Here is a 23,182-nt window from a genome sequence, read left to right as displayed (position 1 = left end):
ATTAATGCTGAGTAATAGTTTGCTCTGGCATTGCGGAGGCCCCTCTTATAAGTTTTGAGACTGTCTGTCCAGATTAAACGAGATTCTTCCAGTTTGGTTAATCGCCAATTCATTAACAACACAACACAATGTTAAAGGAACAAAGGATATTTACCGTGCACCAGTTAACAATAACACAAAACAGTTATTAACCGTTTCTGCTGAAGAGCTCAATGGCTAAAAATAAATAATAAAAAAATAATCTAAACCTAATGTAACAATTATTAATCGATCTCACTCCCTCTGCCAATCATATCATTCACTGATGGGCTCCACAATCTTCAACTCACCATGCTGAATCAGCTCAAAAAAACCTTACAAGGGCCAACAGTGCAGGACACACTGCCATAACAAGAACAACAGACCCTCACTGATGGGCTGACATTGGCCGATGGCTGACCATCAGCTTGGTGTGTCAGGGCCTTAAGAAATGAAATGATGTGAAATGAGAAAAAATGCTTCCCAAACCACCAGCTCCCTCCTCCTTCTACTCACTGTAGTTTATTTTGTGCCAATCCCACACATACCATCCTGCTGTCTCAAATACTCACAACACCAGATGAGGATTAATCTGCAGCTGAAAATAGTTCCCAACAGTCCTCTTGTTTGAGTTACTAAAAACTGCAGTGTCCTGTTGTTTTGGGGATTTTTTTTTGTCCAAAATGAAACTATAATTGTGAGGTGTTTTTAAAGATTTACGTCTCCAGTAAGAACCAGTGGACTTGGATCTGAGAGCTACAGGGGGGGCAAGGGAAGTGAGAAAGTATTAAGAGACGGACTGAGACATTATTAGTTTTGATCTTTTGACGAATGACAACTATAGAATAACACCAGTCTTATTCATTGAGACTGAGGACTGCAGACTGTGAGATGGAAATGGCTCATCAGGAGACAGATTGAGAAGCCTTCTGTTTTTCTGCTGGACGAGACCATGTGGTTTGCAGCCTCATCAACAACACACATTACTGTTGGGAAACAACACGCTCTAGCAAACATTTACAGGCTGAATCGTCCTTGAGTGAGACCGTGAATCCCCACCAGTTCCAGCGCTGCTGTTCTGTCACTGACACTGACCTTTGACTTCCTGTGTGGAAGCGGGGCTAAAGAAAATACGCTTTCCCTCCAATGATCAATAAAGTATTGATTAAACCCTATGAACTCTGAGCTGACTGGTTCATCTGAACATCAGGATGAATTATAACCCTGTCATCATCAATCTATACACAACATAACCACACACACACACACACAGACACACACACAGTGCAGATCATTATTAGAGTCCTGCAGCTTACTTTAACACATTCACATGACTGAGGCAAGGTCACTGCCTGTGTACACTGTTATATACCAACAACACATGCATGGACATCAGCTGTAAACGTGCACTATTTTTAGTTCTTTGTGATTTTGTTGTCTGTCAGTGAGTCGATCTGTCCGACACTTTGATATGGAAACAATGATGTGTTTGCCATGAAATGAGTTTTGGATTTTATGATCACCAGGAGATCATCTTACTGACTGTGGGCATTGCTGACCTTTTCTCTACTAACAGCCATGGGCAAAAAAATCTGTGGTGGAATACAACACTCACTCATGTACTGTACTGTTAAAGAAATACTTCACTCACAAAGTGATCATTTGCAGTGTTGGGCTCGTTACTCTAAAAATGTAATATATTACTCATTACTCTTTTCAAAATCAATCACATTACAATACTTATTACTCCCTACCAACAGTAATTCATTACACTACTACTTGTGCTGTTACTTTTCTGTTACACTCCATAAAATTGGTAATTGCGTATCTCCCCAAATGCAGATGTGTGCCTCTGTGTGAATGTCAGAGTAATCGCCGGTAAGTGCAGCTAAAGCTAGATAGAGTGCAATTTTGAATGGACCTGCATTTGTATAGCGTCTTTCTAGTCATCCGACCACTCAAAGCGCTTTTTACACACATACTTCGACATGCAGACTGGAGGAGCCGGTGATCGAACCGCTGATCTTTTGATTAGTGCACAGCCCGCTCTACCTCTGAGCCACAGCCACCTCGGTACTTTCTCAAAGTTCTGCCCAAAAGACAGGGAGTCACTTATGGAGCAACATTACATCCACCACATATCCACCCACAAGCTTTCTTACTCTTTGTAGCCTGCAGCTGCCCACTATTAAAATCCAGTTGAAGTTGTTAAGCCAGTGTAGGGCTACTGCTGATCTTTGCAGTGGAGAAGGGCTCACCTTGGGTGGGGTGTATTTCCTGGAGCTTTATGTTGTTGTGCTGTTGGTCGTGGTAGCCGAGGTGTTTCAGACTGGAGGTTTGAGAAAGTATTTTTTGCAGTAGAAAGAGTTTTAGTACAACTACTTACATGAATAGTGTTCTAGTCATCTTTCCTCCCAACAAAATCAAAGTAATGGAAATATTTCCAGCTGCTAAGGTAAATGTTTCCATCTTCCAACCTAGCATGCCTGCGCACTGTGTGCAGTGCTACGACTACAAAAATTAATCTGCTGATGTGATGTTGTATTTCAAGTCAGTAATGCCATGATAACAAAAGTAACAAGTAATAAGTTGTTTGGTTTTGAGGTAACTGTAATATTATCACTGAAATCTTTTTAGTAATTAGTTACACTACTCATTATTGGAAAAGTAATGTTATTACTCTAACTGCCCAACAATGACAATTTGTATATTATTTTGTCATGCTGTGTTACCTTGAATTCATGAAGAAAACTTTGTTTTTCTCCCGTGCCTCCACGGAAAACAGCGGGCATATTTAGCACCTTCAATTAAAACAGAGGTATTTTTAAAGATTTTTGACGTCAGTAAGAACCAATGGGTTTGGATCTGAGAGCTTCAGGGGGGCAAGGGAAGTGAGAAAAATTAAAAGTATTAGTAGAGAAGAACTGAGAAATTATTATTATATATATTATGTATATAATATTTTTTTTCATTAACTTTTCATCAGTGAAGTTGACTTTTGACCTTTTGAATATAAAATGTCATCACTTCATTTTATCCTGTTAGATATTTGTCATAGTTAGTGTATGAATTCTTAAGTTTTGGAGAAAAAAACACGTTTTGTGAGGTCACGGTGACCTTGACCTTTGACAAACAAAATCTATTCAGATCATTCTTGAGTTTCAGTGACCGTTTGTGCCAAATTTGAAGAAATTTTCTGAAGGTGTTCTTGAGATATTACATTCATAAGAATGGGACAAATGGACCACCTAACAACATAATGCCTCCGGCAACCATCAACTAAGAATCCCAGAGTTGAGCTGAATATGCAGTAGAAATTCAGCACTGATCTTCTGCTTATCTGACTGGACAACCTTTTAGTGTTCCGAGGCACCCTCTCTAGACGTTACATTTATCATTGCTACTCCCATTTGGCAGAAAGCAAACACAATAATCGGCCCTCTGGATTAGCTGTTGTAGCTAATTGTTGGCTAACCTTGTTGGTTTCTTTGGTTTTTGTAAATATTGCAGATCAGCTGAAGATACGTCTCGACAGGCTATTGTACCTTTAGAATTCTATGTAACTGACCTGACCCTACAGGGAACTGCTTCCAGACATTTTTGTGTGATTTTTGATGAGACGTTTTCATTTAAAAGCAGTACAAATTCCAGACTTGAATCAAGCATCTCATATCACTGATCTTAGCGGTCCTTAATCAGTACATCTTCTTCCTGCTGAAGGTCAGGGTGTGTCTCTGCCTCTGCCTGTCTGTCAGGTCAGCATGCTTCACATAACCACCCTGCTGCTCCTAACCCTCCTGTCAGTCCAGTCTAACCATAAAACGACATTACAGCCAGCGTTTACTTACCAGCAGTGAACCAGTCATTAATCAGCATTTCCTGTATTAACCAGATTATCATCAGTGTCGAAAGCAGAGAGCAGCACGCCACAGGTGCAACCGAGGATGACGCCGTTAACATTTACATCTTGCACTGTCATGAGCTCAAACCTGCTGTCCATAAGTAGATGCACGCTTCCTTTTACGTTGTATCTTAATGTAAAACTCTTCAGCAGTAAGTCAAGTAAGTTGACCAATTGAGTAAGGAGTGGGTGGTTAGGTTTAGGTGACAAAACTACTTTGTAGGGTTAGGAAAAAATCAGTGTTGAAGTTAGTCATGTCAGTAGAGTCACATAACTACTGATGTGACAAAATAACTCAATGCTGACTTTTAGTTTTACATGGGACACAAACACTGGGTTTACATTGGAGGTGGGTGAAAGCCCGGTGCACCTTATACAGACGCTACAGGGTGCTCCCAGAGTCACTATAATAATGCCAGGGAAACTTCCCAAGCAGCATATTTTGATGCCCTGGGAGTGAGATCATGCTGAAATTAGCTTTACTATGGGTCAGTGACTGATCAGCTCATATATCACGTCAACAGTTGCACTTTTAAACATGTGGGTAATGCTGTGAAAAGGTCAGAACTGGAAAAACAATCACATGACAGCTTCACCTGACTTCCTGGTTTGCTCCTGTCATAATCACTACAGCCACTAGAGGTCACCCTCTAAAACTGAATGTACATATTGGTTGTAATTTCTGCTTGAATAAATTACCCGCAGGGTCGTATTTTGCAGGAAGATAGTCTTGGTGAAGAGAAAACATATTTGCTGTGACTCTGACTTTGTACCATCTGCATTTGCATTATGACAGTGTGAGGAGCTGAGTATGTTGCTGTTATTCACAGCTCCACTGAAACTACCTTTAGTGGCCAAACATACCAAAGTTCTGTTTCTATCATAAATCAAACCTTGAATAATGATCGAGCACAGGCCTGTGATGGTAGTGCCACACCTCGTGACTCAGCTGTGTGAACAACAGCCCTTCCAGTTGTGGCTTGTTAATCACACCCAAATGAATATGTGTGTGTGTAGCTGTGTGTGTATGTGTTTGATCATGTTGCTGTTGATGGATGGAGGATAAGTGTTTGTGCAGCATGCACAATGTTAGGTGTGCAGGCCAATAAATATGTCTGCTCGCTCTCTGTATTGGTGTTTAAGAGGCAGGTGGGAGGCATCTTTTCAAAAAGCATGATTACAAGTCAGACTCCTCAGCTGCACCATGTTTAAGGGTGCAGAGTTCATTTGCTTGCTTACAGAACTAAAGTTACACAAGACAAGAGTTTAATGGAGCTGCTCAGTTGATGTACATTTTGTGTCAAGGAGTGTCTATTAAACTGATATTAGAAACATTATATATCAAATATCAAGGAAACTTTCCCCCCCCCCAAATTTTCTTTTTAAAAAAAATATTTTATGGTGTTTTATTAGATGTCTCTTGAGCTGTCCTTAGTTTGGTCTAAAGGGATAGTTTGGATTTTTTGAAATGGGGCTTCATAAGGTAGTTTTTCAAGTCAGTGTATCAGATACAGTAGATGTCCCTTGGTGCACTCCCAGTTTAGACAAACAGGCTGGCGTTCGACATGGAATCTAACAGAGAGCAAATTCTGACAGGGAGCTGAAGCCATTATATTGCTCTTTTCAAAGCCAAACTCCATTAAGACAAACAGCCAAAAAAAATGTAGCTGCTGGTCTACCAGTGCCTCGATCAGTTCATTTGTTTGTGCTGTTGTGTGGATTCAGTGTTTAAAAGGGTTAGTTTGGATTCACCGAAGTCACACAGCAACACAAAGTAACTAACTGATCAAAGCAGTGGTAGACCAGCAGCTCCCATGTTCAGTGAGCCAAAGTTACTGTTTTTATCAATGGAGGCTGGTTGAATTGATGAGAGCACTGAGAGTGGGAAGCAGCTTCCCAGTAGAAACACTGGGAACACTGGTTCTGTCTGACAGAAAGGTAAAGTGGTGAAAATATTCTCAATATAGCATACACTTAAACTGTAATAGATTTGTTTAGGTGGCTAAAATATGTTTTGCTGTTGTCCCCGACCACAGCATTATATTGCTTAGCTACCATGTTGGCACTCCTGCCTGCTTCTCCAACCTGGGGGCGTGCTGACCAACATATAGTGTATGTAATATACTGTCTATGGATAAGGACCCCTTACTACCCCACTTCAAAAAAGCAGCTTATCAACACTTAAAATGTTGCATATCAAAAGTTTATGAAGGTTATGAGCTTTAGTTTCAATGAATGTTTTCCAACTGGCAGTTCTATCAAGAAATACAGCCAAGGCTTGAAAAAGCTTTTGTTTACAGCTGATTTATTTAAGCTGTACAGGAAAAAAAAATCTATAGAAAACATGTTTCAAATCCCACTCCTCTTACCCATAGTGTTCATAAATCTTATAGAAACAAATATACTGATTGAGTTACATCAGCAAAAAAATAAAATAAAATAAAAATTCAGTGAAGAATTTAAGAGGTGTTCAAAGGATATTAAAACCATGTGGAAAGTCATGAATCGGTTCCTGCAAAGAGAAAAGACTACACCAGAGTTACCCCCAGTCTTTTTGGATGGGGAAAATTCTTTCAACAATCCATTTGATATAGCTCAAACATTTAATGATTTTTATTTATTTTTGTTAACATTGGTTATGAATTAACAAATAAAGTCCCTCCTTGTCTTGGTTATCCACTGGATTTTATTCCCAGAAGCTTTCCTATTATCTCTTCTTTTAAGCCCCATGGTATCCATGAAATAAGTGACATAATTGATGAATTAAAATCATCATCAGCTGGTCATGACAATATTTCTGTATATCTTGTTAAATAGGTGAAACAGTCTATACTGCAGCCATCGGTTCACATCTTTTTATTTTCTTTGTGCATTGTGCCTGTGGATTTAAAGGTTGCCAAAGTTTTACCTTTGTTTAAAGCAGATGATCTATGTTGTTTTAGACCCATCTCTATTTCGCCATGTTTATTAAATATTTTAGAAAAAAAATAAACACATTCATTTTCACTTAGATTCAAATTCAATTCTGTACAAACATCAGTAAAGTTAACTCTGCACTTGAGAACAATGAGTATACTACATGTAGTATTTTCATTGACATTTCAAGAGCTTTTGATACAGTAAACCATCAACCCACCTTTTATTAGAAAAACTCTATAAATATGTTTTTAATGATGCTACAGGCTAGATAACCCTGTGGGATTCCGCAGAGATCCATTCTTGGACAATAAGTATTCCTCATCCATATCCTCATCTAACCAATATAAAGTGTCTTTGAGTAAATAAAATGTATTATTATTATCATTATTATTATTATTATATAAATGAGTTATCTAATGTCTCAAATATGCTTTCCCCAATAATGTTTGCAGATGACACAACCCTTGTTCTCTCCAATTCAAATTTTATTCACTGGTCAAAGATGCCAATGCTGGTTGAACTGCCTGTGCTACATGGTTCAGATTAAATAAATGATCTTTGAATTTAAGAAAATCTAACCTGATTATTTTCAGTGGCCAAAAAAGGTACACCAAAGATTTATCCAAAATTTCATTTGAGTCTATTGAGATGCATCGAGTGTATAAGGTCAATTTTCAATAAGATTTAGCAGAACTTAACTATGTAATGATTTCTTCCACCTGGTAAAAACCTGTATCGCTATGAAGTGTTACAAAAAATGCCCAAAAAAAAAAATGTAACTGCTGTTTTGTAATGAGTTTTCCTCCTCTTATTAATGTCCAAGTTTTGATTTGTTTTAGTCATTATGATGCATTTTTATTGCTCGAGGGTCAAAACAGCATAAACTATTGTCCCCCTCATGCACACACACACACACACACACACACACACACACACACACGTTTTTTGCCTCTCCCTGCACATTCATTTTTCTTGTCTTTTTTGTGTTTGATTGTGCAAAAAAATAAACTATAAACTATACACGTCATTCAAAAGTTACCCAAATATAGTATTTGCTTGACCTCAGTTTGTCTGATCTCTGACTGTAGGTTTTTTGCCTCTCCCTGCACATTCATTTTTCTTGTCTTTTTTGTGTTTAATTGTGCAAAAAATAAACTATAAACTATACACATCATTCAAAAGTTACCCAAATATAGTATTTGCTTGACCTCAGTTTGTCTGATCTCTGACTGTAGGTATTGCTGCAAAATGCATCACCAGTACCAGCAGGGAGTAAATGACAACACATCTGATTACTAACACTGTTTGTCTTCCTCTTCAGTCAATCCTTCTGCTGAGGTCCCCGCTGTAACCATGGCGTCCCGGCAGAAGCAGCCCCAGGGGCGTAACCTGTCCTCTCTGTTTTCTTGTTGCTTCAAAGGAAGTGAACAACCAGAGATCACCTACTGCCATGATAACCTCAACACTGTGGCTATGGAGCCCACCCTGCCCATGCCCCCCCCTCAAGAGCTGGACTCTATGTTCACTGAGCTGGTGGTGAGTACAACACCAGAGAGGCCTTCAAATATCCATAATTATTCAACAGCTGACTTTTTATGTCTTTATATTTATCGTTCTCCCTTTCTGTCTCCTATCCCAGGATGAGCTTGGCCTCACAGAGGAGCACAGAGCTGCCATGTTTTCTTTGCCAGCAGAGAAAAAATGGCAGATCTACTGTAGTAAAAGAATGGTAAGAAACTATAACTAAGGGACAACAAGAGTTCAGTGTGCTTCAAATGAACTACGTCATGGCATGAACATAGCTAAAGTGTTTTTAAATGTTGGAAATAGAAACACCCGAAGGCGTGGTGAAAAGCCTGGTCTCAGAGAGAGGTGAGAACAGTGATGAATCATACAGCACCTCATACTGTCAGTCTCTCCTACAAGAGATTGATGATGTTGCACTTGTTCACATGAGTTTGTGAAGAATGTCAGATTGTTTCAGAATGCTACAAAACTTGTCGGCCGCAGCCCATTTCAGGAGTTTATTAAACAGCTATTTAGTTTGAAGCATAGTGAGGTCTTAATATTGCCTGTGGAGCAAACAAAGGTATCCTGGCTAGCAAATCACACTGCCTTAGTTTTACATGTTAATGACCAAACAATCTGGCAAGTAACTTATACATTGTTTTATTATTCATTTTATCATTCATTCATCATTCAATGACTCTCTCTCAGTCTAACTCCTGCATGTGTCCTCTTGAAGCTAATAGGCTCTATGAAAGCAGAAGCCATCAGTGGGGAAGTGTCTCATCTTCAAGTTTGTTGCTGTATTTTGGGTTTTTACTAGAACATCTTTATGTGCTTTAGGATTCAAAAACACTGTGATACTCTCTGTCTGAAACACTCTCAGTGCCTGTCTCTTTAAGCCCCCCACATGAAAAAGTGCCATCTGCTCGGATTGATCAGCATTTCTCAAGTCAAGTCAAATTTATTTATAAAGCACAGTTAAAAACAACCCAAGTTGACCAAAGTGCTGCACAGTTAAAAATGAATAAAAGAGATACAAGTGAAGTAAAATAATAAACAGAACAAAAACAGCAACCAACATAGATCAAGGCACAAATAAACCCAACGGCAACATCAGGAGGACTCAAAAGCTTTAGTAAAAAGGAACGTTTTTAGCCTTGATTTAAAAGAGTCGATGGAGGGGGCAAGTCTGACAGAAGGGGGAATGCTGTTCCAGAGTCTGGGGGCTGCGACCACAAAGGCACGGTCACCCCTGAGTGTAAAATAAGTGCTAACCTGAGGGGTCTGGAGGTGGAGTATGGGGTTAAAAGTTCTGTCATGCAGGAGGGGACCACTCCAATCAGGGCTTTGTATGTGAATAAAAGAAGTTGAAAATCAATACGGTGCTGCACTGGCAGCCAGTGGAGAGAGGCTAGGACAGAGGTGATGTGGTCTCTCTTTCGGATACCTGTCAAAAGTCTGGCTGCAGTGTTTTGTACTACTTGAAAATGGGAGAGAGATGACTGATTAATTCCAGTCTACAGAGAGTTGCAGTAGTCCAAGCGGGTGGAAATGAAAGCATGGATGACTTTTCTAGGACCTTGAAACTGAGGAATGGTTTGATTTTTGTGATGGTGTGAAGTTGGAAAAAACTGGCTTTGACTACTGAGTTGACCTGTTGATCAAACTTGAGTGCAGAATCGAAAATGACACCAAGGTTTTTGACGTGAGGTTTGATAAGAGTGGACAGGTTGCCAAGACTGTTGGATATCAGGTTGATGTTGTCAGAGGGGCCAGAGAGAATGATTTCGGATTTAGCTTCATTTAGTTGAAGGAAGTTTACTGCCATCCAGGACTTCATTTCATTGATGAAGTTGAAGATTATGGTGAGTTTGTATTGGTCTTTTGGTTTGAGGGGAAGATAGAGCTGGGTGTCGTCAGCATAGCAGTGGAAAGAGATCTCCGCCTTTTGGTGTCCCTTCACTGTCATTACAGCAATGATTATAATGGAGAATGGCGGCACTTTTTTATCGTGAAAAATCACCCTTAAAAGTTCCTACGCCCAACTGGACATGTTCCAGCAGGAAAACGATCCTAAATCAGGGAAAAATTGACAACATCGACAAACCAGATTGCATGTTTCCCTGACGTTAGAATGTAGCTTATTGTAGCAATGTAGGCTATGTAATGTAAACACATGCGTGCCTGGAGCAGATGGCCATATTAAGGGATTACTTTTACATATGCTCATGTCATTATTTGAAACTTCAGCCACATTTAATATGAACATCTGTCACTGTAACATCATAAATATGACAGAAAATAAAAAAAACATAATAGGTCCCCTTTTAAGATAAAGTACCTCTAATTGCTAGTAGATGCTAGCATCAATAAAGGGGCTAATAGGCAAGATCAGACACATGGCTTTGTTGTCTATTATATGTAAGCATATCCATGACACTGACCTCTTTGTGTGTATATGTGTGTATTGCAGGAGGCAGAGGTGAATAAGGGAGCAACCAGATGGCCAGAGTATTATATTGACCAGCTCCGGGTCATGGCTGCTGTGAGTTACACTCTGTTTTTATTCTGTTCATCAGTTTATTCACAGACAGATTTTGCTTTATTACCAATTCTATTTATAAAATGTGGAAATATTGATGATTTTTATGGAAACACTTTGAATACATTTATAAAAAAAATGTGAGTTTTAAGATTGATTGTTACTACACTACCAACATTTGGTTGTATTAGTCAAAGGGGCAGAGCCAAACTGTCTCCATCATTGCCTTTGAGTGAATATACAGCATATTTGGAATAATGAAAAACGGGCATTATTTAGTTTATCCTGTCTTTTCCCAGAGGAAGACTCTGCTGTCACTGGAGGATGACGAAGAGCAGGGAAGACATTATATCGTGGATGATCTAAAGACAGCGCTTAGAACACAGCCAATGAGGTACGATTCCAGTTCTAACACACGTTATTCTGGAAATACAGAAATTTACCAAAGCTTTATTTCGTCCTCCCTGTACTGCAGGGACCTAAAGAATAATCTTTACCATTCTGATTTACCTCCTTCAGTTTTGTGACACGATTCATTGAGATGGACGGCCTGTCTTGTATCCTGAATTTCCTCAAGTCAATGGACTACGAGACCACCAACTCTCAGGTCCACACCTCACTGATTGGCTGCATCAAAGCTCTGATGAACAACTCTCAGGGCAGAGCTCATGTCCTGGGTCACTGTGAGAGCATTAATATCATCGCACAGAGTCTCACCACTGAAAGCATCAAAACCAAGGTACACACAGTGCAATCGATACCCCAGAATAACAAAGCCAAAGTCAGCTTGCAATGTTCAAATGCAAATATACTGAATAGAAAACAATGAAATGTCAGAGACCCTTTGCTATGACATTTGATATTTAGCTCAGGTGCCTCTCGTTTCTCTCGATCACCGTTGAGCTGTTTAAGCACCTTGAATGGAGTCCACCTATGGTAGATTCAGTTGATTGGACATGGTTTTGAGAAGCAAACACCTGTCTATATAGGGTCTCACAACTGACAAAAACCAGTCATGAGATGGAAGGAACTGCCTGCAGAGCTCAGTCTTCATGATTCTTTTCCAAACTGAGTGTTTCTCACACATTTTTTATTACTATTTCTATTAGGTCAGACTTTTACTTCAATCAAACAATCAATACTTGGCCATCTAACATCACCATGTGCCAGTAAATAATTATGAAATTCTTTCTCCCTCTCATTTGTAATTGTCTGATCTTCTTTCTCTCCTTAGGTTGCAGTGTTAGAGATCCTTGGTGCAGTATGTTTGGTGCCAGGAGGCCATAAGAAAGTACTAGAAGCCATGCTGCACTACCAGAAATATGCCTCAGAGAGAACACGCTTTCAGGTTTGCTTGTGCTTCATTTGTTTGTGCTCTATTTCATTTTCTGCTGGGGCTCATGGACGCGTGGAGGAGATAGATTCTGATTTCTAGACATGATGACACAAAGCTTAAAGGAATTCTACAATATTCAGAGCATTAATATAGCAGCATGTAACTATTTGCTATGTATAGATATAGTGGAGTAATGGCATCCCAAGCATAGAATTAAATCACACCACCTCTGTGTGTGTGCTGTAATTCAAGCTTCTCTGTTAGTTGTTGTGGTAGATGGTGTGACCATGTGAACGTGTCTGTGCATGTGTCTCTACACTGGCTGGCTAATCAGTTCTCACTCTCAACTTGTCAAATACTGACGTTAGGTCGGTGGCCTGTCACATCAAAATATGATGCACTAGGTACCCTCCTGCATCAGTTTTGGAGTGTCAATTAACGCTCATTACATGCATCAGGAAGTGTACAGTTTGTTAAATGCTTTCTTGTTTTTTCAAATAAACATAGGTAAAATATGTAGGTTCACTTTCTAAGGTTTAGGCATCAAAAGCAAGTGGTAAGGTTTAGTAAAAACATCATGGTTTGGCTTAAAATAAACACGATTGTTACTAACGTAATGTAACGTAACATGACATACATCACTAGCATAGTATACAACACATACTAGCACACTACGCTGTTATTAAAACAACTTCATTGACTTTTGGTTTCACACAGGACATGAACAGTCGGCTCCCTGGTGAAAGTCCAGTGTTTGTTTAACCCATCCACCTCCCCTCCTGCCCATTCTATACAGACTTTCTTGCCATTTTTATGACTGTAGGTGTCCAGAGTGTCAACAAATGCTGCTGTATGGGTCATCTCATACCACTGCTCAAGTGTGCCTCTGTGCGTCGATGTCCATGTTGAGAACCATGTGCAGACAATCTTTGAAACATAGATATAGCTCCGTTAACACTCAGAGCAAACCATGTCACCAGGAGAAGTCTCTTTGTGCACCATAGACAATATGTTATTATTATTGATTAATAAAATGCTGATTATAATAATCAATAGCAAAGCACTACTAGACAAATGACATACAGATTGTTGCAGAGAATGCATCTGATTGGGCTTCAGCAATAAAGTCATTGCAAATAGAAGACGGATGTTAGATGCTGATACCATAACCAACTAGATTTCTAGCCTACTGTTAATATATTTGAACTTAGCCCTCTGCACTGCTTGCCCTTCTTTCACTCATGGCAATCCCATCATGCTTCACCACAGGAATCTGTTGCTTCTTATTAAAATAGCTTATAGCTTAAAATAGCTTCTTATTAAAAATAAGCTGGGGTGGATATCTCTGCCTTGCTCACCATATTCAGTCTGTTTCAAAAGAATAAGCCCCACTGGTAACTACTGTGTTGACACGTTTAAGTTAGTAAATCAAAGTTTAAAGTAACATTTTCTCTGTTAAGAAGACTAATTTTATGCCTCAAATATGTATCAACTTCATATTACAATTTATAGTGATTTCTACCGTAATTTTGAGGGTTATCTGATATCTCACAAACATAAAAAAGACCAAAAACTATTTATGATACAAACATGTTTTATGATGGTTTCACTTGAATATATTTTGCTCTGTTTGCAGACCCTGGTGACAGACTTGGATAGATCCACAGGCCGCTACAGAGATGAAGTTAATCTGAAGACTGCCATTATGTCCTTCATCAATGCTGTGCTCAGCCAGGGAGCAGGAGAGGTGAGGAAGCATCTATGTGTCTCTGCTTTGTTGTAAATAGGATCATTTTATCATGTCAGATGTCTTTTAGGGAGTTGGTTTATGATGCAGCATGATACTATAAGATGATAGATATGATACCACTCGAGATAGATAATTTAAAACCAGGTGGAAATGTGCACGTCAAACCAGCAGTTAATGTATACTGATATATGATATCATATGAATTAGCTCTCCACGAATGATGTTGCAAATTTAATGTAAAGTTACGTATCTAACATAACATTTGTCACATAATTACAGCCTTCCAAAAACTGAGGATAATACATGAATTGCTAGCTCATCATTTCATGGGATATGATATCACTGGGTATCGTGGTCCACATAGCTATAAAATCCGGCCACTGTGTTGGGTCACTTTGATGCAGGTAGAGTGACATGACGGTCATCAACATTTATGTATCGCAGACACTCAGGTTTAGACAAGGTTGCAAAACAAGAGACATTTCTATAACTATCACTTTCTTCCTTGCATCTATTCCCTTCCTGTTGGACAATAACTCAACATGGCAATGTTGTGTGTGCGTGCGTGTGTGTGTGTGTGTGTGTGTGTGTGTGTGTGTGTTTTTAGACCAGTCTGGAGTTCCGTATCCATTTACGCTATGAGTTTCTGATGTTGGGCATTCAGCCGGTCATCGACAAGCTACGCTCCCATGACAACGCCACTCTAAACAGGTACATCAGGTGCACCAAAGGGTGCTAGCATATTGAAACATTACTACTATTTGACTTTAAACTAACATGTACATAAAAGGTCAGAAAACATATCTGTACTTTTAAATACTTTGATTTTAAATAGCTTTCTGAGTTCAGTTGTTATGTTTATGCTGTTAACAGACATCTGGACTTCTTTGAGATGCTGAGGAATGAAGATGAACTCCTGATGTCCAAACAGTTTGATGCTGTAAGTCATTTCAGACAAACCTTTATATACACTGCTCAAAAAAATCAAAGGAACATTTAAATCACACATCAGATCTTGATGAACGAATTATTTGAGTTGAATCTTTACTGATGTACATTGTATAATTTGTTGAGAACAAAATGATGCAACAATGGTCAATGGAAAGCTAAATTGAGCACCAAAAATCAAGGTAAGAATTGAAATCACAGGCTGATCCAACGTGTGTGAATTTTATAACGGCAACCCATAATGTGACTCAGTAGTGTGTGCAGCCCCTGCATGCCTGTATACACCCCCGACAACTTCTGGGCATGCTCCTGATGAGTCAGCGGATGGTGTCCTGGGGGATCTCCTCCCAGACCTGGATCAGGGCATCAGTTAGCTCCTGGACAGTCTGTGGTGGTACTTGGCAGCATGGGATGCACCAATACATTGTGTCCCATAGGAATTGGATGTAGTTCAGAGGAACAAGAGGGCCAGTCAATGGCATCAATACCTTCATCATCCAGGAACTGCCTAATCACTCTGGCCACATGAGGCCAGCTATTCTCCAGCACCAGGAGGAACCCAGGGCCCACTGAACCAGCGTAAGGTCTGACAATCACTCTGAGGATTTCATCCTGGTCCCTATCAGCATCCAGGGTACTGTTGGCTATGGCATGGAGGTCTGTGCGACATTTCAAGGATATGCCTCCCCAGACCACCCACTACCAAGCCGGTCATGCTGGATGATGTTACAGGCAGCATAACGTTAACCACGGCGTCTCCAGACTCTTTCATGCCTGTCACATGTGCTCAGTGTGAACCTGCTTTTTTTCTGTGAGGAGAACAGGGCAAAGATGGGGACCTGCCAATTCTGTTTGCTGGCAAATGCCAGTTGAGCTGCACGGTGCTGGGCTGTGAGCACAGGTCCCACTAAAGGACGCTGGGCCTTCATGCCACTCTTGTGCAGTCTGTTTCTCACAGTTTGGTCAGAAACATGCACACCAGTAGCCTGCTGAGGGTCATTTTGTAGAGCTCTGACAGTGCTCCTCCTGTCCCTCCTCGCACAAAGGAGCAGAAACCAGTCCTGCTGCTGGGTTGATGACCTTCTACAGCCCTGTCCAGCTCTCCTCGTGTAATGTCCACTCTCCTGGCATCTCGTCCATGCTCTTGAGACTGTGCAGGGAGACACAGCAAACCTTGTTGCAACCGCACATATGGATGTGCCATCCTGGAGGAGCTGGACTACCTGTGCAACCTGACTGGGCTGCAGTTACAGCCTAATGTTACCAGTAGTGACTAGGACACTAGCAGAACACAAAACTAGAGATGAATCAGTCAGGAAGTATGAGAAGAGAGCAACTGTAAAACCATTCCCTTTTTGGTGGTTGTCTTGCTTCTGCTTCTCCATGCACCTAAATGAACAGATTGATATCCCTGAAGTTTAACTGACTTGGTGTTATACTGTGAGGATTAAGTGTTCCCTTAATTCTTGGGCTGTGTAGATTTTCTTTGTTTTACATCCTATAGATCTAGTAAGCAGCTGAAATCCAAGTAGCTCTTAAGGATGAAAAGACAGTCAGGAGTAGTGTATTCCAGTGTTCCTTTATAATAAAACACACTTGACCCAGCTTGTCTTCAGCGTTACTTTTCTTTTTGATGTTAAATAAAGTGTAAAAATGCAAATTAGCTGTACACTGTGTTATAAACTTGCTGATTAATATCATTTGTTTCAGGTCCATATAGAAACTAAAAGTGCCAGCCAGATGTTTGAGCTGATCAGGAAGAATCTGAACCATACTGAAGCTTACCCTCACCTCCTGTCTGCACTGCAGCACTGCCTCATGATGCCATGTAAGACTGGCTGTCTGCCTACAATTACATTATTAATAATATTCTTTTTATAATTGCCATAAATGATCCATGACAGCAGCAGCTTGTCCATCTGTTGACTCTTCTCTGTCTGTCTGTCTGTCTGTCTGTCTGTCTGTCTGTCTGCAGATAAGCAGAACAGTACCACTCTTCAGTACTGGGTGTTGTTGGATCGGATAGTTCAGCAGCTGGTTCTGCAGACGGACAAAGGTGAAAACCCTGATGTTGCTCCACTGGAGGACTTCAACGTGAAAAATATCGTGCGCATGTAAGTTTTCTGGGTTCCTAACTTTAGGACTTGATTAGTGCTGCACGCTTTCCAGTTTTTAGTAATGATGACATATTTAAATAGCCCCAGGGGAACAGTGCTCTATGATAAGCACAGACAGCTTCTAGTTACCTTCTACATTCAGTCAAGACTTAAGGTTACTTAAAGGTTGCTCAGTTGTTTGAATAAGCCAATAAAAACTAATGGAATGGTCAATGGTCAGTACATTGATTATAAGGAACAAAACATTTACTGGGAACAAGCCTTCTCAGGTTTAGGGGTGACTCATGGGTACACATGGACCACCAAGCAGTCCGGTATGGTTTAGTTCAGATCATTACACATTTTTTCTGTTTCCACTGTGAAAAGTTGTGGATGGTACCAGTGGAACCGTTCCTTAGCGTCCCCATTTTTGGTCACCCATCTGTTGGGGTACCTAGCACACAGATCTGGTACTAAAAGGCGGAGCTAAAAACAGTCCGTTGGTTGGTAAATAGCAGACGGTGACTCTTGCTCAGGGCTGAGTTGAGGCTGGTTTTGAAGCTTATGTAACCCCTGTTCATACCATGGCAAGTCTTACATGCATTAGTAAACTACAACAATAAAATAAAAGGATGTTTTGCTGCCTCTTACAGCAGCTGTAGACTGAGAAAAAAATAACTTAATTCACTGGGCCGACTGCTGACACTTACTTGTAATGTTACTCGGTGCTTGAATTGACGAATCGACTCCATCAGCACACCTTAAATTTCAAATAAGAAACCAAAGTGCATCAGTAAGTAAGTTTCCCTTACCCTCATATTGTCATAATTTTAAGCTAGCCTGTATACTACAACGGCATAATAGAATTCCTAAAATTCAATTATGGCTTTTGGTTTTGGTATGTCATCCCAAAATCGTCAGTGGCTCCATCTGGCCACTCCCCCAAAACATTTCTGAGGGCACCGCTAGTAGTCATAGTAATGGTCGTAGATCACCTCATGTTGGAGAACTTCAGTTCAGTTCAGTTGTGTGTGTGTGTGTGTGTGTGTGTGTGTGTTTGTGTCTACAGGCTTGTCAAGGAGAGTGAGGTCAAACAATGGAAAGAACAAGCTGATAAAATGAGAAAAGGTAAACGCACATATACTTTACTGTGGTATACATTCTGCAAGTCTGCAGAGGGGACTGGAACTTTGCAACCTGTTACAAACACAAATGATGTAGAGCTGGACTGGACCAGTCAGTTTAAATATATATATTGTTCCCATAATCACTGCAGGTTTTCATGTACACATGAACAATCAAAAACAATACAAAGTATGTTGCACTTTGCTGATTTCACTATGGATCAACGAAACAAACATCAAGGTCCAAGCACGCAATACAAGTCAGAGCCATAATCATGGTAAATAAGTCAAGATGCAGAAAGTAAGGCTACTTGTTTGTTTATCAGCTTGATGAACATTTCTAATAACTCAACCATAGTTTGCAGAATGAACGACCTCCTGTAAGTCACTTGTCTCTAGCTGTCTCACCTTCTCCTCTCTCCAGAGCATCACAACTTACAGCAGCGGTTTGAAAAGAAAGAGAGGGAGTGTGAGGCCAAGAACAAGGAGAAGGAAGACATGATGGCCATGCTGAACAAAATGAAAGACAAACTGGAGCGAGAGAGCAACGAGAACAAGCAAGCTAAACAACAAGTGGCAGAACTTTCTGCTCAGCTGCAGCAGCTCAGCTCCGTACGTTCACCGACATGACATACATTTATTTTCTCAAAAGATCCCAGTTTCAGCATGATCATGTCTTGGTCAGCTGTTCATAATGAAAACTATCCTGTTGTCTTGTCAGGCTTCCATTGTTCCAGGAGGACCTCCTGTGACTTCTGGTGGTTTGGTTACCCCTGGTCCTGTTCCGTCCGTCCCTGTTCCTCCTCCTCCTCCACCACCGCCTCCGCCTCCTCCAGGGGGCCCACCAGCTTTTGGTATGGTTCCATTTGCCCCACCTCCTCCACCAGGAGCTCCACTAAGCACTGCCCCGAAGAAGAATATTCCTCGGCCAGCTAACCCACTCAAGTCCTTCAACTGGAGCAAACTGCCTGAGGTACACTTTCTACTGCCAAGGCCTGTTAATGTTACTGCTGCTACATCTCCTGTTGGTACTGTCACTTCTGCTCATATTATACTATTTCACATACACATACTGCATGTGCAACTGCAGTGCTGCCACTACTATTCCAGCTGTTACTACAGCATTACTTCTGCAGTGCTTCTCAGGTATCTAAACACTACGAAGGCCCGTTTTTATGTTGTGTTGTGAAGTAATCGAAATCCAGCGTCTTCCAAACTTGTCATGCCCAACGTCATCTTGACATACAATAACAACCTGTAGTGGTAAGGTATGGAGACCGAAACCAAACATCTGCAGAATGCCATGATGTTACCATCCATACAGCGTGAAACTCTAAAGCGTTAGACATTTCCAATGAAAGAGTCCAACATCCTTGTTATGTCATAGTGACGTCCGCTGCCAGCTTGAGAGGGACTTTATGGTTTTCAAATATTTTTTTTGACTGAATGATTTAGGCCCAGAATCAGAAAAGATGAAAGCTTGCCACTATAGCATGACCAAAGGCAGGTATCAAACAGAATGAATTAGAAATAAAGGCCTGTGTCTAATATAAGCCTATTTCATAGAAAGGTCTGGCACTGACATAAAGAATGTCATTGCAGAGAGTTGTTGCATAGAGATGATACACCATCTCATCTAGTTGCATTGGTGTGAATCATCAGGGGTTTTTTTAATGTTGCAGAACCATACCATACCAACTTTATTTATAAAGCACTTTAAAAACCCAGTGGACCAAAGTGCTGTACACAATTAAACATAAAGTGTACAATAGGCATAAGACATAAGATATACATAAAACAAAGCATAATAAAAACAATAAAGATAAAAACATAAAGTGCAATAAAATAACACAATATAAAACCAATAACACATTTTAAGGCACAGCACATAAGTAAAATTAGTCAATAAAATGAGTAATAGCAAATTAAAAGACATCAATTTATGCGGGATCAAAGGCCATGGAGAACAGGTGGGTTTTAAAAACATGCAGTGATGGAACTTGTCTGATGTCAAGAGGCAGGTCATTCCATAGTTTTGGTGCTACAACTGAGAAAGTGCGGTCCCCTCTGAGCCTGCTTGTCGTTTTGGGAACTTTCAGGAGCAGCTGGTCAGCTGACCTGAGAGGGCGTGTAGGAGTGTATGGCTCTAGCAGCTCAGAGAGGTATAGTGGGGCGAGGCCATTAAGAGACTTAAAAACAAATAAAAGAATTTTAAAATGGATCCTAAAACGTATGGGCAGCCAGTGTAACGCGGTTAAAATAGGGGAAATGTGCTCACGTTTGTTAGTGCCACTTAAAAGGCGTGCGGCGGCATTTTGCACCATCTGGAGGCGGGTGACGGCGGATGCGCTAACCCCTATATATAAAGCGTTGCAATAGTCTAGCCGACTAGTTACAAAGGCGTGGATTATCATTTCTAAGTGTTGCCTTGAGAGAAGAGGTTTTATTTTTGCTAGCAGCCTCAGTTGAAAGAAACTCGACTTCACAACTGCCCTAATCTGACTGTCGAGATTAAGCCCAGGATCCATTATTACCCCAAGGTTTTTGATGGTTGGTTTAGTATATTGCGCTAATGAACCCAAGTCAACGGGTGGGGTCCTAACAGTACCATTAAAGACCATCACCTCTGTTTTGTTTTCATTAAAGTTTAAAAAGTTTAGTGCCATCCAGGCCTTTAAGTCATTAAGACACTTAAAAAGTGGTCCCAAGGAAGGTGCATTTTTCTTTTTAAGGGGCAAGTAAATCTGGCAGTCATCTGCATAGCAGTGGAAAGATATACCGTGTTTGCGTAAAATGGACCCCAGTGGGAGCAAATATAGTGAGAACAGAAGAGGGCCTAAGACCGAACCTTGTGGTACCCCACATGGGAGGGACGCACAAGAGGACGTGAAGTCACCAATGTTGACACTGAAGGTTCGGTCTGCTAAGTAGGATCGAAACCACTCCAGTGCTGAACCCCTAATACCCACCCTGTGTTCTAGACGAGATATTAAAATTTTGTGGTCCAGAACGTCATAAAGCAATTTGTTGCCTGTTTCAACTCGTCTCATCAGGAGACTGACCGATGATGTATCTTCATCACTTAGACAGTCATTGTAAGTCAATCACATACAGACTTTCTGGTCCCTGCTTTGCTGCGGTTAAACCAAAAATGAAACTTAGACTATGTATTTGTAAGCATTTTCACCACTGGAACCGCTGGGCCTCAAGCTAAGAGCTGTAGAGGAACATCAGGCAGTGCTGAGAGATGGACTAACACGTTGTTGCCTTTGGTCTTTTCGTGAAATTTGTTGACAGTAACAGCCGAAATACACGGGGCATGGACACAGCGCGTTACGTAGGCAGGGCAGGGCAGGGGTTTTTACCTTCTACAGAGAGTCCATCTTTGCAGTGTGTGGCTGCTGCCAGCTTCACTGTGTATGTATGTATGTATGTATGCATCTATTGTGCGTGACAATGCAGTTGGTTATGCAGGGTTTGGAAGCATATAGACTATATTAACTATACTGAATGAATGAACTGGATTGTTTCAACAACAGGATGCATCGATTTGTTTGATGTATTTTAATGTGAAATGTAAAAAAAACACAATGTTGCTCTGCTGCATCACATTGCCTCTGTTATAATGAGGTATTTGTTTCTACCATTTTTGTAGGCCACACTTCTTTATACAGTTCCATGTAGTTCCAAGGACCAGCAACATAAAAGTAACGTTGAGCAATGAGGTGCCCGTGGTCCCACCCATGTTCAGTGTAGCAGCTTCAGTTGATTTCAATGGATGCGGTCTGCTGTGGGCATGCTGCTGTCACCATGTCCCATTTATTTTGGCCATTAGAAAAATATAGGATAACATCAGACTGATCCTTTACTCAGTATGTGCCAAACAGCAGCTGGCAGTCTTCTCAGGGAGTAAACAGTGATGTTCAGTTAATCTCTGGATGAAGATGTTAACTGGATCCTGAATTAAGATTATATTGACAAACTTGTGTTATTGTCTGTTTCAGAACAAGATAGAAGGAACCATATGGAAAGAGATCGACGATCTCAAGGTGTTTAAAGTTCTGGATCTGGAGGAGTTCCAGAAGACCTTCTCAGCTTACCAGAAACCACAAGTATTACACATTGACACTATCCTCGCCATGCCCTCAGCAACACTTTCATTCTCTTTTGCCTTTTGTATTACATTCCTTAATTCATTGTGTTATTGGCAGATCTATCCATCCATTTGTAGATGATTTAAGTGCCAAGTGCCTGATCTTACATTATGTATTGTACTTCTTTATGTATTAACAGAAGGATGCTGAGGATGACCATACTGTGGTTAAGAAAGTCAAGGAGCTGTCAGTGATCGACGGTCGCCGAGCACAGAACTGTAACATTCTGCTCTCACGGTCAGTGTGTGTGTGATCATTAGGAACCAATGAAAAAGCCTCTGTAGGTTCTCAATAATAGAAGTTACACATAAGCTCTTTTTGTTGCTGTTAGCAGCCTGGATATGTTGTTCATGTCTACATGTGGGTTGTTTCCACACATCATGACAGGGAAACAGGAGTAACATTGATAAATATACCAGTACTTATCAGAACATTGTGGTTTATTATATATTGAAGTGAAACATCATCATCATCATCATCATCATCATAAACTTGAGTGTCATGATATGGCCTTCACAAACCACTGGGAATGGCTGCACAAAACACCTTAGGTGAAGATTTTCCTTTAAATCTGAGTTAAGGGTTTTCTTTAAATAAAACTGGTTGCACAAAAAATCCTTAAGATTTCCTTAAGTTTTTCTCCTTATCTTGGTCTTAATGGATTGCTTAAAGTTTGGTAAACTGTTGCACAGAGGACCTCAGCAACCAAGGTAAGGAAAAAAATGTAAGGTACTCTGATTGCATCTTAACAGCAACATGGCTGAGTTTATGCTGATAACTGAGGAAAATTCAGGCATCCCGAGAAGAGTGTTCCACGACTTGGAGAACCTGATGGACACCCTGGATGATAAGCAACTGATTTTGCGCTTAAAATCTGACCAGAGG

General features: G+C 40.5%; 1 protein-coding gene across 1 annotated transcript in view; it reads left to right on the top strand.

The window, feature by feature from the left end:
* Positions 1-23,182, top strand: part of LOC126400767 (disheveled-associated activator of morphogenesis 1-like) — a 43,897-nt gene that overhangs the window by 7,719 nt on the left and 12,996 nt on the right. Inside the window, exons 2-17 of the mRNA XM_050061702.1 lie at positions 8,160-8,374; positions 8,478-8,567; positions 10,821-10,892; positions 11,189-11,283; positions 11,409-11,628; positions 12,124-12,237; positions 13,862-13,972; positions 14,583-14,686; positions 14,849-14,915; positions 16,634-16,751; positions 16,899-17,037; positions 18,089-18,147; positions 18,568-18,755; positions 18,865-19,116; positions 22,148-22,255; positions 22,437-22,534. Of these exons, the coding sequence (XP_049917659.1) occupies positions 8,192-8,374; positions 8,478-8,567; positions 10,821-10,892; positions 11,189-11,283; positions 11,409-11,628; positions 12,124-12,237; positions 13,862-13,972; positions 14,583-14,686; positions 14,849-14,915; positions 16,634-16,751; positions 16,899-17,037; positions 18,089-18,147; positions 18,568-18,755; positions 18,865-19,116; positions 22,148-22,255; positions 22,437-22,534 (2,018 nt within the window). The 5' untranslated portion in view covers positions 8,160-8,191. The remainder of the gene's footprint in view (positions 1-8,159; positions 8,375-8,477; positions 8,568-10,820; positions 10,893-11,188; positions 11,284-11,408; positions 11,629-12,123; positions 12,238-13,861; positions 13,973-14,582; positions 14,687-14,848; positions 14,916-16,633; positions 16,752-16,898; positions 17,038-18,088; positions 18,148-18,567; positions 18,756-18,864; positions 19,117-22,147; positions 22,256-22,436; positions 22,535-23,182) is intronic.

The sequence above is a fragment of the Epinephelus moara genome, chromosome 14, assembly GCF_006386435.1.
Source record: "Epinephelus moara isolate mb chromosome 14, YSFRI_EMoa_1.0, whole genome shotgun sequence".
Classification (NCBI taxonomy): Eukaryota; Metazoa; Chordata; class Actinopteri; order Perciformes; family Serranidae; genus Epinephelus; species Epinephelus moara.
This window is presented reverse-complemented; position numbering and strand designations above follow the sequence as displayed.